Genomic DNA, 14,711 nt, shown 5'->3' with positions numbered 1-14,711 from the left:
CAAGTGAGGCTGATCTGCACAATTAGTCCAGTGCATGGTTCATTTATTAGTGGTCCATAATTTTCAAAACACACGCTTGTCATAATAACCGCATGTACTGCCAAATTCAGCGACATAATTTCAACAATTTGTTACATGTATTCTTTTAATGATGATTCAAAAACAATATATCTTATTTTCACCCAAGTCCAGTTGCATTCAAGTTCACTGAATACTTAATTTCTTTGGCATGTCAATTTTGTTTATGTCTTGTCCAAAATCCACAGCATGGATGCGCATATTGTGTAGTAGTTAATTTTCACTGGGCATTAGCTGAGGAGTTGGATGTTGATTTGGGGAGCTCTTCCCAGCTCTTCCGACATGTGCGCACAATCCACGCGTGCTCGTCGTCATCTGCAAAAGAAAAGTGTTGAGTTGAGGGATGCCAAAATGAACGCAGAAAACCACTGCTGCTGAACGCACAAAACATCACACACAAACTCAGAGAGAGAGAGAGAGAGAGAGAGAGAGAGAGAGAGAGTAAACACACGTCTGTTGTACCAGTTGATCAAATTTAGGTTTAAAATTCCATGTGGAAATGCAAATACGCTTAAAAAGCAATTTAGGGATTCAGAAAAAACGACTTCGTGAATCTATTTTTTTAATCTCCAAGAGACGAACAACAGTGGTGGATAATCTGCTGCGTTTTAAAATGGGATCTGTTAATTGCGGCGCGAGGTAGCTTTTCTGATGCTTTTCTGGTGAGCTGCTGAATCGAAGCGCGCAGCTGCACGCACTTGAGCGCTCACCCCTGGGAACAAGGCGAACTGGGCCCATTGTGGCGAGCAGGTCTTCTACTCCACTCTGATTGTCGGTAATTGCACGCAATGGCCCTAAACGGCCTCTCTGCTCGCCTCTCGCCACTTCTACCTGGCTCACGCATGTAGCAATTGTAGAAAAAACTTGATACCCGGCGCTTTGGTTGGTGGCAGCTGCATGCTAAACGACACGTCATCTCCACCTTCATTCTGGCTGCCGCGCGCCTCCCTTCCTCGCGCCCACAAAGGGGGTCACTCTCGAGAAGGACATTTCATCACAATTTCAAGCCAATTAATCGCGAGCAGCCAATCGCCACCGGCCAGGGTCTAACGGCAATTGCCGTTTCCTCCAGCCACGCGTAGTAATTAGGACAAATTCGCATTTTCATATTTCCTGTAAATTGCCCTCTCAAGACTGATCGTTGCCTTTTCTAGGGATCTGTTTAATTCGTAGTCTTAACACAAACGCGTTTAGAAAAGACACAGGTGGCTGCATGGTTCACTAGCAATTTGAGCCTGCTAGACGCGTAATGCGTCACCAGTGTGCATTTCCTTATATGAGCAGCTGTCGTTACACAGAATACCTAAAAGATTTTCTCTGGAATAACTATGGAGACCACTAACGATTTATATTTTCCCAAAAGTCGAAAAAAAACCGGTTAAATATATTATTAGTAACAACTATTGTTTTTTTTTTAAATTCATATTAAATGATATCGATAATAGCGGTATTTGGGATTTTTTTGTGTAGGGCAGAGTGTATGGAACAGTACCAGTGCTCTTTGCACCAGAGGAGAGTGAAGGGAAACGGTAATGGCACCTTGTTAAACGTGTTTATCTTAATCCCTAAAATACACTCGAAAGGAAAAGTGTTTCCTTCCAAACAGAACTGGGCCTGCGATAATGGCCCACAGATCCTTGCGCCGGGCTGCGTGGACCACGGCAGCGGCTGGCTGCTTTTTAATGACATGACAAAGAGCTTACAGAAAAACAGTCAGCAGGCGAGATATGTACATACAACCTCCTGAACAGAGAGCACGAGGACAGACAGACACATTAACTATTTTTTCTCTCTCCTCCTCCTCCCCTCCCTCCCTCCCTCCTTTCAGAGCAGGTCTCTGTTTGGATCGCTGATAGCATCTCTGTCAGGCTTCAGTTCATCTTACAATGGAGTGGCAGCGGATCCAGATAAGGCTGTTTTGCTTGGCAAAGGGATATTTTGAATGTGGACCTTTTGCGAGTTTTTCAAAGGCACGGTTAAGGCCGAAACAGGAAACCACAACAAACAACATGGCAGTGGCACTGGGGCCCTCTGTGGCCTATGGCTGTGCACTGATGCCCCCCCCCCCCCCCCCCCCCCCCATTCCAGATCCAGGCCCTCCACAGCAAAACAGGCAGTAGCTCTGACACACACACATACACACATACACACACTGACTGACTCACACACTCTCTGTCTGTCTCTCTCTTGTGCGTGCGTGTGCGCATACTATACACACACACACGCACATGTGTGAACGCACACACACAGAGTTTCATCAGACTTCTGAAACTACTCAATTATTTGGATACAGACACACTACAGGCACTCACACACGCGCGCGCACACACACACATAAAACTAGTAGGTAGCCTACAGTATTTTAATGAAATTCTGTAATCACAGACCACCTCACCCCCTTCAGTTAATTTTTAATAAAGAAATTCTTAAATTTACATATTTCTCCCAGCAGTAGGCCCTGATTCATGAAAGTGTTATTCAATACACACGCACCCACAGACACACACACACACACACACACACACACACACACACACACACACACACACACACACACACACACACACACACACACACACACACACACACACACACACACACACACACAAAGTACATCCTCAATTAATCAAGTTACCTCCGCTCTTCCTCTGGACACAATTTTCGCAAAATGGGGTTTGTGTCTGTGGGAGGTCTTCATCACACACGCACACACACACACGCACACGCACACGCACACGCACACACACACACCGAATCACTGTCGATCATTGCCACCTTGGCTCACTGCGGTTTCCCCGCTGTGCAAGACGCCTTCTGAAGTCCGTGGAATTAGTAATCTACCAAGAACCCCACAACCACTACCACCACCACCACCACCACCACCACCTCCCACCCCCCGACGCCCCTCCAAGCCCTCCAGTCCACTCCACCCACCACCCCTCCGCTCCTCCCTAGCCCCTCCCCAGGGGTTATTACAGAGGCTACATCCAGGATAATGATAGGGGCTCGGCTATACAGTACGTATGACTGTTCTCACTTAACGAGAGCTTTAATTCTGAAGTCTGAAGTATCTTTCAGAGAGAGAGAGAGAGAGAGAGAGTGAGAGAGAGTGAGAGAGAGAGAACTAGACCCATTAACATCTGACTTAACGCACTAACTCTCTCGGGCTCCTGAGCGTTTTAGACTGCACCATTCTGATTGATCGCATAATTGACTTGAGACACAGACACAGTGTCAAAAAAAGGAAAGACTTAATTTGAAAAAAACTTCTGACAAGTGGACTTATATTAGGACATTAACTAACTGTAGCAATATTGTTCTCCAATAACAGACGTAAAGACAGACCTAAGGTTTAATGCGATATTTCTAGTCAGGTTCAGCGCAAATGCTTTCACTTTAAGAGCTCGATAGGGGTTATTGTGGATTTTAAGGCATAAGGCATGCAGAAGTATTGGGATCTGAGGTGCAATCATCATTAGTTGGAAGGGGAAGGAGAGTTTTAAATATTAAGTCATGGAGAGGCTGAAGCAGAGGAAGACCGCTGCTGCTTATACAGTAACATCACAGCATGGCTCAACCGATGACACTTTTGGCTCCGGTTTGTTCTATGACCTAATGCAGAGAATACAGTGCACCACAACAATATCACTCCTCCCTCCACCCCCCTGCTCCTTCCTCCCTCCCTTGTTCCATGGGATGCACAGAAAGGGGCGGTAGTGGGAGGGGTGGTGGTGGTGATGGTGGTGGTGGTTATCACCAGGGCCACTGACAGCTTTGGCCAAGCCCAGGTCAAAGTCACATTGTGTGTGTGTGTCTGTGTGTGCGTGCGTGTGTGTGTGTGTGTGTGTGTGTGTGTGTGTGTGTGTGTGTGTGTGTGTGTGTGTGTGTGTGTGTGTGTGTGTGTGTGTGTGTGTGTGTGTGTGTGTATTTTCTCACGTGAACCCTGGACAATTGGTGTCTTCTTGGCAGCCTCCACAGCTGGTGTGTCAATATGTCAGCTGGTAGGAATCTGTACGTGTATTTGAAAGGACTTTGAGTCAACTCTATAGTTGTGATATTGCGCTATATCAATACATTTTGATAGATTGATTGATTTGAAAGGGCCCTAAATCCAACGTATACAATGTAATTACATTGTAATTACAGAATTTGGTCCTCTCTCTCTAGGCCCGGGGCAACTGACCTGTTTGTCTCCCCCTGTCTGCTTCTCTGGTTACCACATCAGTTATACTGTACGCATAGCAGTATATAAAGCATTTATGACATTGACGTCATGCTTATGATTCGTCCATGATTGTGTCATGACACTGTTTTGACACTATAGCAACACTGTTATGTCATACGTATGAAGCCAGCGTCAAGTCAAGTGTACACGTAACCAAAAGCTATACGATGGGGCACCGTGGCTGAGTGGGCTAAGGTGCCAGGCCATTACTTTGTTCAAGTCTGTCCCGAGGTCATTTCCCGATCCTTCCCCATCTCTCTTTTTCTCGCACACTACTTTCCTGTCATTCTCTCACAACATCCTATCAATAAAAGGAAGAAAAGCAAAGATTTTTGTTTTAATGTATAGGCATGGCATGGCACTTATGTGCGTATAGTTTGCTTGTAAATGTGGTCTGCGTGGTGATGGGCATTGTGCATTCATGACCAGGCCTAACCTCTTGCTCTTTTGTCCCCTATAGGCCTTGTGTCTCGGCAGCCGACACTGCGGGGGTCCTGGCAGCTGTAGAAAAGATTTTTTCACTCTTTTTTTCCCTTTCCTTCACTGACAGCTCCGTCCTCCTTTCGCCCCTGCAATGCAGGCGGTCGGTGTGTTATTTTCAGTGTGGCCGACCGTCCGTTCGTTCCTCTCCTGGCCTGAAGCCTGGGCATTTCCTCCTCCCTTCCTGCCCGCTTCCCACAGCTCCCCCCTGCTCCCTGGGTCCTCTCCTCTGCCCGACATCCCAACACATCCCCTCTTAACTCTCCACATCATCCCATCAACTCCTCCCTCCTCCAAATACCTCAACCCATCCCACACCATTACATCCCATCCCCTACCCCTCCAGACACCCCACCCCACCCGCACCCCATCTCCTTCTCAAAACACCCCACCACACCCCGTCCCACACCACTACTGTATATCCCATCCCGTCCTAGAAACTCTCCACCCCGTCCTTACCCCACCTGCTCCCCCAAACATCACACCCCATTCCCCCATCCCAGATCCCAGACCAATACCCCATCTACTTCTCCACCCTAACCCACACTATTCCATCCATCCCCTTCTCCAAGCACCCCACCCTACCCCACCCCATGGTACACCATTAAATGCCTTCTTTGTCTCCACCCCACCCCACCCACTCCCATGCCACTACAGTATATGCCTTCCCCATCCCCTCTCCCTAAACTCCCCACTCCACTTCATCCTTACCTCATCCAGTCTTCACTCACTCCATTCCATCCTATCCCATCGCTAACACCCCCTACCCCATACCATTATTGTCCTGCCCCACTTCACGTTCAATCCTGTCCTGTCTCTCTCTCTCCCCTCCAATCCTCTCCCCCTCCACAGTTAAAGCTTCCACTCTCCCCTCCTCTCCCGTTCCATGATGGCCAACATTCTTCCTCTCTTCCTTATTGTCTTCTCTCTTCTCTCCCCTCCCTCCCCTCCCCTCCTCCTCCTCCCCGAGTTACTGGCCACACTCTTCCTCCCCTCCCAGAAAAGGTGCTCCCCTGGGGAGCCTGCTGGTTCCTCTGCTGCGAATGCCTGTGTCCACAACAGCCCTCACCCCCTCCAACCGCCCCATCCCTCCTTCATCCACCTCCTCCCTCCTTCAGCTAGCTGCTTCCCCCGTTTCCGATAAAGGTGCTGGCCCGACGCCATTGGCAATAAATTGTGTCTTCACACCCACTCTGACAAATAGCTGTAGCTTCACCTTGACGAGCGAGTGATAAAAATACATCGGCAACGCCGCCTGCGCACCGCATGCCAAAGGCTCCTCGGGACACAATGCCCAGCACCACATACGGCTACAGCCTACGTGAGGAACCGCGTCCTCTGAGAGCCCCTGAGAGGGGATGTACTTTATAGCGTCAGTGTGTGCGGCGCGGAGAGGTCAGGACCTGCACTAACCTATATGCAGAGCCAGTTTCAACAGCAATTGCCTAGGGCCCCACTAAAACTGTCCACTGTAGGGGATCCCAAACAGTATGTCCTGCCATGGTAAATGCCAGCAAAAATAATTCAAGAGGGCCCCATATCTATATTTTTGCCAAGGGACCCCAACATAGGTAGAACCGCCACTGCCCTTATGTGCTTACTGTTGAACAGATAACTTAATTTGGAAGGATGTGTCCTACAGTACAGTGGCCTGTACAAGTTAAAGGTTTTATAATTATAATAACAAACACATGTTTCCTTCACAAAATTGTACAAAGGATTGTAGTGTAGTGTGACTGGAGTGTAGCTCATATACTTTGAATGAGACAAAGACAGATCTAAATCCCTTTCACGCAGAGCTTTAATCTGTTACTTCAGGATCTCTGTAATGACACAGAAATGTTCTTCTTGTTGTAGTTGAGTCTTATCAGCCCACGGGCCCATCTGCACAAAGAGGCTACATTTGTATACACATTTTGTACAACTGATCTGTGTCCATTACACGGGGAAGCTTTCCTCCCTGTCCAGGATGCTAATGCTCCAAAGCATAGTCCACCACAAACACAGGCACGTGCTTGGACAAATGCACTCTTCTGACACTCAGAGCGAGTGCTTCCTGCGTAACAATGGTGTGCCGCCAGATAGGGGGGAAACCAGCTAGCAGGCGGGACAGGGCTGGGCTCGTAACGAAAAAAGGCCCGGGCATTTTTTTGTGTGGCCACCTGAAAATGGTGGATCATTCTTTAAGACACGGGTTCTCAACCCTATCCAACTTGGGGCCCACTTGGACATTTTTACCAATGTTTGGGAACCACCTCTCAGCCAGTGAATTAAGCTCAAGTAGCCCCTTAATGCACGCCGTACCATCTGAGGCACGCCGTAATAGTAATTAAAAGGTTAATTACCATAGTACTACACTACTATGACATAACAGAGGACCTTCAGTAATGCACTACAACTCGGTTTACTAAGTTTATAACGCCGTGTTTTAACGGCTTAAATAGTCAACAGCAATACACACACAAATCTTATTTAGAGTTTTAGAAAATAACTTCAGGACCTTCCGCACGCAGCCCACAGTTTGAGAGTCACTGCTCAAAGAAAATAGCGCTGCAACATCATAGGCCAATGAGGACTGTTGACACACCGGGAAATGCCCTGTATGTCAGATTACCAGTATGGCCCTGGCAGACGGGACACGACAGGGCAGACAGGATCTCCACTTTGGCCATTACTCTGTCAGTCAAGCCCTTAAAAGTCCCCTCTTGCTGTGGAGTTCAGTTTAGACAGCACTCTACATGCAACACCACAGCCATTAAGCGAACAATTTAAACCACTCTAAAGTCCGAGAGGAAATATTCCAACGCAAAAATCCTTTCACACCTACTAAAATTAGAACCCTACCTAGTGTCTACAATGCAGTAAAGTCAGTTTGACTTTCTAATTCACAGATGAAATAGAAAGTAATCGTAACTTTGTATTGCATGCCACACATACAGTGCAAACCTAAATTTTGTTTTCATCTTTTGTACTTAAATGATTACTATGGATGTCACATTGAATAATGCACACAAATGTAAGTAGTAAATGGAAATATTCATGTGTTTGTCATAGCTTTTCACCTGAGATGAGTATGGTACTTTCTCCAGCAAGCAGAATTGAACTTAAAATGGCTTCTTGCATTTGTTTTTTTAGCACTGTTTACGAAAAAGACCCCTGCAGAAACCATGCATCATCTTAGAGTCATCCCATGACAACTGTTATTTGCGCACGAGATTAAAAGATGCGCCACGCGGAATTTTTCATCTTCATGTTTCTCTGCCAACCCATTGGTCAAACTCTGACACCGTTTCTTTTTTCGTCCTCCTCAAAAACAAAGAGCAAATGAAAACCTGCTGCACTAAAAAGGCTCTCTAGTACAGCTGCGGAGGATGTGCACGCCACACCGACTTATTGTCTATCCATACATGTGAATAAGATTTGCACGCTCCGGACTGAGTTGCGATGACTGGGCAGGGGGGGTAGGGGGCGAGTTTGTAATGTAATGTGTATCGTGTTGCACGTAGTTCTTTTGGACAAGGTTTACTAAACTATAGGCGCTCGGAATCACTGAAGTCACCGTCTCATGCCAGTGTGTATGAATGGGTGGAAAAAAAGACACGTCGTACCACCCAAATGTTTGCACCTGGACGTGAAGCAAATGTGTGTGCGTGTGCGTGTGTGCGTGTGTGTGTGTGTGTGTGTGTGCATGCGTGAGCGCGCGTCTGTGTGCACGCATGTTCTTTTCTTCATTCGAAAATACAGACTTGACGCATAGCAAGTATTGGAGAATGTGTTTCTTTCCTTTGTATATCTTTGTGGTGTGTTCAAACAAAATGCGTAACAATAACATTTGTCTTCAACCCCATGTTAAAACATGAGGCTTATGAACCCGCCATGATTAACCACACCCACAAAAGCATACTGTGTGGCTGTGTGGCTCTCTCTCTCTCTCACACACACACACACACACACACACACACACACACACACACACACACACACACACACACACACACACACACACACACACACACACACACACACACACACACACACAGTGCATAAAAGAAAGGAAGAGAGGAGAAAGTTCTGTCGCACCCAACAAAAAGACCATAAGACAGCGACCACAAACTTTTCTTCATGTACGATTCGCTACATTTCTTTTTCTTTTTTTTTTTGCTGGTAAGAGATGCTGGCTCTGCGAGCAGAACTCCCATCTGAAGGCCTGACATAATCAATTTCCTTCAAATCAAAGACACCACTGCATGCGAGGGGTAAGGGATGGGGGTTAAAAATATGTTTCGTGTTTTCCCTCGTAATGAGAATTAAAACTGCCTCGGCCAAGAGGCACCGTCGAGTGTGTGAGAAAGAGAGGCGGCCGACAAAAATGTTATCGCATCATCATAAGACTCGACATAACTTCCAATTAAACGCTATCTGCCGGCATTAGCGTGACGCTCTCACGCCATAATGACTTTGCCTCACTCACTTGTTGCTTAACATGCGAACCAGAGATGTGCTCCCAATTTAGGCCGAGCCTTTTTACGACTTTCAGAGGCAATGAATTTGGCCTTCGTAATGACAAGACCTAAACACACGTCAAACTGGCAATTTCACCGTAGGGATTAAAAACAAAATGTTTTCCATTGCGTGTTGTTTTGATTAAAAAACGTCTTCGTTTTGCGTTCCCAGTGCTCTGCAGGTTTTTTTTGTTTGGTCAGAAGTACATTGAGAATGACTGACAATGGTTTCTTTATAGTACTGTAAATTGAAGTTGAACTGTAAAAACTTGAACTGTAACATTAAACTAACACAAACAAGAACCTGAGGCTACAACAGCATTCTTCTTTTTATGCATATTCAGATCCCTAGAAGTTAAGTAGGCTATAGATTTAAATGTTTTATATTGCTCCAATATCAAAGCAAAATACTGTATGGTACATTTGAATGTTTGTCTAGAAATGTGGTGGTACATTTTGGACTCTTACCTGCGTATCTGAGGAATTTCAGTTCATAGTCTGACACAACTCTGGTGGCAGGGTTATAGAACCCATCTCCGCAGTCATAGCAGCCAGCGGGAATCTCTTCTGGGGGCACCCGATTGGTCAACTGAGACTTGCCTGCAAAAGGCACAGGGAGTAATGTCATGAGTGTCATCAGAACTGTAGTCATCAGAAAGTCATGACATCAGAAAGACTTCATCATCACTAAATAATATGTGCAACAAATTACTGCCATTAAAATATCATGTTAGTTATGCATAGCATTTTTGTTTTCTTTACAATACACTGTTACTCCAAAATAATGTATTGAAAGCATCCAATTTTTTCCCTTATTAGGAAAATATCAAGTATCTGCATGCTCCCACGATAACTGAAAATGTACTCAAATAAAAATCTTATTTTAGGACATTGGATTACATGAGCTTAATTGATCTTTCAATAAATTAATACAAGGTCATGTCTGCACAAGGTTTCATTGCTTGGGGTCACACCGTTGTAAAATGCGCAGATCCTCAGGCACGGTGATTGTCATTTATAATGACACAGAAAAAATATATAAATAGTCTACTGATAATAACAGCGTATCAGAGCATAATTAGAGTCATGTCCAATCATGCCCATAAGCATGCATATTTATCTTTCATTGCTTCAGTCTCTCTGTAATTCAACAGCAATCATAATTTCACAGAGAATGATATGTGAAATGTTCTTTTTGATGAATTTGAACATTTAAAAAAATCTGTTTACATTTTTAAAAAATATATATATTACACATTAACTTGTTACAGCTTTTCTGAATGTACAAATAGTCGGTCGTGGAAGACACACTGTTGTAATCTGACAACAGCCATGTTTCTGAAGTGTGTTGCCTGATTTTCAACATATGGAGCATTTCTCTCTCTCTCTCTCTCTCTCTCTCTCTCTCTCTCTCTCTCTCTCTCTTTCTCTCTCTCTCTCCCCTGAGCACTTGCTTCTCCATTATCTCTCTCTCCTAAACCTACTTATGGTTTTCCCACAGTGCTTAACAGTGCAGTCCGCCATTCAAATTCAATACAATTTTTTGGTCAAATACAGCAAATTGCTCCTTATGCTCTGGTAGCTGTCTGCTCAATGTTCATACTCAGCAAACGAAAAAAAGAGAGTGAAAAACAATCCCCAGTGTTCAGCGTACAGTACACAGACAGTCCTGACTGTAAATGGGAAACAAACGCCATGGCTAAAAGTGAGTCATAAACATTTCCAGCCAATCACTGTCTTCAGGGAGGAGTGTAATGACTCGTTCCCACACTGCAGGCAGACGAGGAGAAACGCAGCACTCAACACACAACACATACACTGTTTGCATTATAATACCAGAGAAGTTCATTTGTATGCACAAACTCAACATCTGTCTCAACGTCTATCTGTTTTGTAGTGTTCCTGTTTTTTCCTTACACCTGTACCACACAATGGTCCAGAAGCAAAACGCTACCCATCCTAACGGCAGTAAACTCCACTTTCCCAACTTGTCCTGTACCTCTCTTACTTACACTGTCACTTAGTGCATTCTCTATGTATGCTCTTGTGGGTGTGGTATAAAGTAAAAGTACCCTTACAGTATATCTCCCTCATTAGGGACAGTGGAATAACTGGTGTATAAACGATGTACGGTCATGTACTTGTGTTGCAATTACATCTGTAAGAGTATGTCTACTTTATACAACTCTGCAGGATGGTGGTAAATGGAGCAGAAAGAAATAAAATACACAACCTTGTAACTATTGTTGTAATTACATCATGAGTCGCTTTGCTTTTACTTGATACATCTCTGATGTTATGTAAAAGATGTGTGCATGCTCGTGTGTGTGTATATACTGTACTTCCACCACAGTTTTCGACACTTTTCGTGTCTCTATCCGCCATCCTTTGCGTGTCTGTATCTGTATCTGCGGGATGGTGATGAATTGAGAGGGAACATCTGGAGTAACAGTTTGAGAAGCTGCCTATTAGTGGTGTAAAACATGTCACTTGGAGATTTATTGCTGATACAGACTAAACAAAAATACTACTGGGGCAGGCAACCTCAGGATTGCAACACTCTCTGGGCGCCGAAGAGTATTTCAGTGATCAACTTTTTTTTTCCACCAACGCCTAAGTTATATTTTGTCTATAATTGTCAAGCTTTCAGTTTAGAGGGTTACATAACCTGTGACTTAAACACATGACATAGAAGAGGAAAGGGGTCCACATAGGCATCGCATCTGGCTCTGTCTCAGGCTGACATAGTTCAACAAATATGCAAGATTCAACTCTGTGGGAAGATGACTTCACTCGAAACAAAATGAGCTCACAGCAAAAAAGCACAAACATTGGAGTAGATAACAGTTATGCATGTACCCAGTAGTTATAACACTGTCGTAACACTATCTTCATGTGCTGCTACTGGCTCAAACAGTGGAATTAAAAAAAGCACACACACAAAAAAAAACATTAGTAGTTTTGTCACCTTTCCCCTTTTTCCCTCATTTTTTAACGGTCTGTTCTGGGGAAAAGAATATTTTCAATGGACAATGAATGAAGGATGCCATTGCTTACAAGGAAAAAGGGTCTATTGGGTTTGAAATGTCCATGTTGTCTCAGACAGAGTTGGAAATCCTACACACTAGACTGAAACATAACAGGTTAATTTGGGACAGGTTTCTACAGTTAACCCACAAATGCAGCAGCACCCCGCTCAAAAAATATAGCCCCGGCATGAATGCACTGAGCGGGAAGAACTAATGGGATAATGTACGTATAAAAAGCATGAAATTAATCATCCAATCCAGGAAAGAAAGCCCTGCCTCAGTCTGACGCACACATCTGTGAAAGCCTTCTGTACATAATCCACTTTACATCTTGTTAACACTGACATTATCTCGACCTCAGATCGGGGTGCCAAATTGCAATGGCAACATTATGATGTCATGCCTGACTTGTTTTTGGCATTCCAATACTGCACTGACTTCCTTGAAGCACTATATTGGAGTAGCGTTTACATTTTTTCAGCTTCAAACGTGAAATTGTGAAATTATTGTTTTCCAAAGCTGATAAGGTGTTAACATGCACCAAGGCTGTGCCCTCTAAACATACTTAATTGCGCAATAAACTGCAAGTGATGAGAAACAGCTATTGGGAGTAATGTGAGTTTAAATCAAGGGCAAAGTCTTGATTGTGTAGGGCTGGTCTAGACGCCATAAGCTAGTACCTGGCTAGTGCCTGGATGTTTGACCCCTTCTTTCTTTGGACTTTGCAATTGGACTGTTGACTGTGTATTTGGACTGTCTGCTCTGCGCAGCTCTGGCATATCTTGACGTTGACCCATTCTTGCATCCAATTTATCATCAATCACAGATGCTGGTTTGTGTGTGTGTGTGCGTGCGTGTATGTGTGTGTGTGTGTGTGTGTGTGTGTGTGTGTGTGTGTGTGTGTGTGTGTGTGTGTGTGTGTGTGTGTGAGAGAGAGAGAGAGAGAGAGAGAGAGAGAGAGAGAGAGAGAGAGAGAGAGAGAGAGAGATCTACGTAACAGCTGAGTATAGGCCTACAAGTGTGTGCTATATGTTTAACAAGTCGTGCAATGCATGCTGTATTACCGGTATATCATTTGTGTATCCTGTGTGTGTAGGTTGCTGGTGCTGGATACCATTTCATTCAGGATTAATAAAATGACTCTAGTACCTGCAGGTTTCAGCCCATTGCACCTCTCCGTGTAGAAGCGTCTGTCGTAGCCGTCACAGAAATCCCACTCGTCTTCGTCATACTCCAGCCCATCAGAGAAGGTGTACTTTCCCTAATGACCAAGGGTGTCTGTCATCAGGTTTGTGCATGCGGTTATCACCAACCAACCACAGATATACATCAGCACGTTTGTTTGAAATAAATATCACAAGTTGCAATAGCCTATTAGCCCACAATGTTGCCATTTCAGTTATGCAATAAATCCACCCTTGTCAAGGTTCACGCAAGGATAAAAAAAATACCTAAAAGATCTTCCTAACAATTAGATTTGCCATGAATAACCTAATGACAGACATAGGCCTACTAGAGGAAAACAGTTGCACTCTGTACACAAATACAAGAAAGGGTTTACATGCCTCACTTGACAGTCCTTTCGCCCATGTCCCCTCATATTTACTTCCATCTGGAAAATAGAGAACACCTTCGCCATGGAACATTCCATCTTTCATCTGTCCCTGATATACTGTTCCAGTCGGAAAGGTATATTTTCCTTCGCCCTCCATCCTGAGCAGAACAATGTAAACAATGCGACAGTGTTTCAGATCACAGATGACTGCATGGCCTGCATTAAGCTCAACCATTATTTTGTCCAAAAAAACGACTATCTGAAACTCACACTACATAAGTCTTAATTGCATATGGTAATTACTTATCACAAAATTGTCCATCATACAAATCTATATTATTTTGTGTGTCCATTCCCTTTCTATTTGCGCACAAGCTAAGCTCAACTCTGAAGTTTTCAGTATCATGGTGGAAGTAAAGGCTGTTCAAAGGGCGTTTCACTTTCAAATCTCAACTCTTCTGGACTTAACTATGTAGTTCTGGCATATTAATCTATCGACTTAATTTGAACTATAACTTTAATAAAGCGGTTTTACACACCTGCCATTCTTGTGAGAACCATCGTAACTGCTACCTGTCAACTCCATACTCTGCTGTTGATGTGGACCGGTTTCCATGGAAACAATCATCCTGGCAAACCTGATAGAAGCACATGTTTCTCTCTTTTGCAACCACATTGCTTCCATATTGTGTTTGTACTCCACAATACATGCCAGTTAAAATATGTTACATGGCTCCTGCACAAGTAACTCTTATTGTTTAGTAATGCTTTTAAAAACAAGTTAGCCTAGTAGGTTTTTTTTACGTGTCGCACAGAATGACACCAAACTTGTGCGCCTGGAA

At 44.3% G+C, this 14,711-nt stretch overlaps 1 protein-coding gene across 1 annotated transcript; it reads right to left on the bottom strand.

Moving 5' to 3' along the window:
- Window positions 1–127: 127 nt before the first annotated feature.
- Window positions 128–14,698, bottom strand: morn5 (MORN repeat containing 5). The gene is made up of 5 exons (XM_063210463.1): window positions 14,409–14,698; window positions 13,880–14,027; window positions 13,464–13,575; window positions 9,754–9,885; window positions 128–393 (listed from the first exon to the last, which is right to left on the bottom strand). Exons 1-5 carry the CDS (start codon window positions 14,552–14,554, stop codon window positions 299–301), a joined length of 633 nt encoding a protein of 210 aa, XP_063066533.1. The 5' UTR covers window positions 14,555–14,698; the 3' UTR covers window positions 128–298.
- Window positions 14,699–14,711: the final 13 nt, after the last annotated feature.

This window comes from Engraulis encrasicolus, chromosome 11 (assembly GCF_034702125.1).
Source record: "Engraulis encrasicolus isolate BLACKSEA-1 chromosome 11, IST_EnEncr_1.0, whole genome shotgun sequence".
In the NCBI taxonomy this organism is placed as follows: Eukaryota; Metazoa; Chordata; class Actinopteri; order Clupeiformes; family Engraulidae; genus Engraulis; species Engraulis encrasicolus.
This window is presented reverse-complemented; position numbering and strand designations above follow the sequence as displayed.

Coding starts and splice junctions, on each gene's coding strand:
- morn5 (XM_063210463.1), bottom strand. CDS start 14,554: ATGGAAGCAATGTGGTTGCAAAAGAGAGAAACATGTGCTTCTATCAGG. Junction 9,886..13,463: donor CAATGGGCTGAAACCTGCAG/GTACTAGAGTCA, acceptor TGCCTTTTGCAG/GCAAGTCTCAGTTGACCAAT. Junction 394..9,753: donor GAAATTCCTCAGATACGCAG/GTAAGAGTCCAA, acceptor TTTCTTTTGCAG/ATGACGACGAGCACGCGTGG.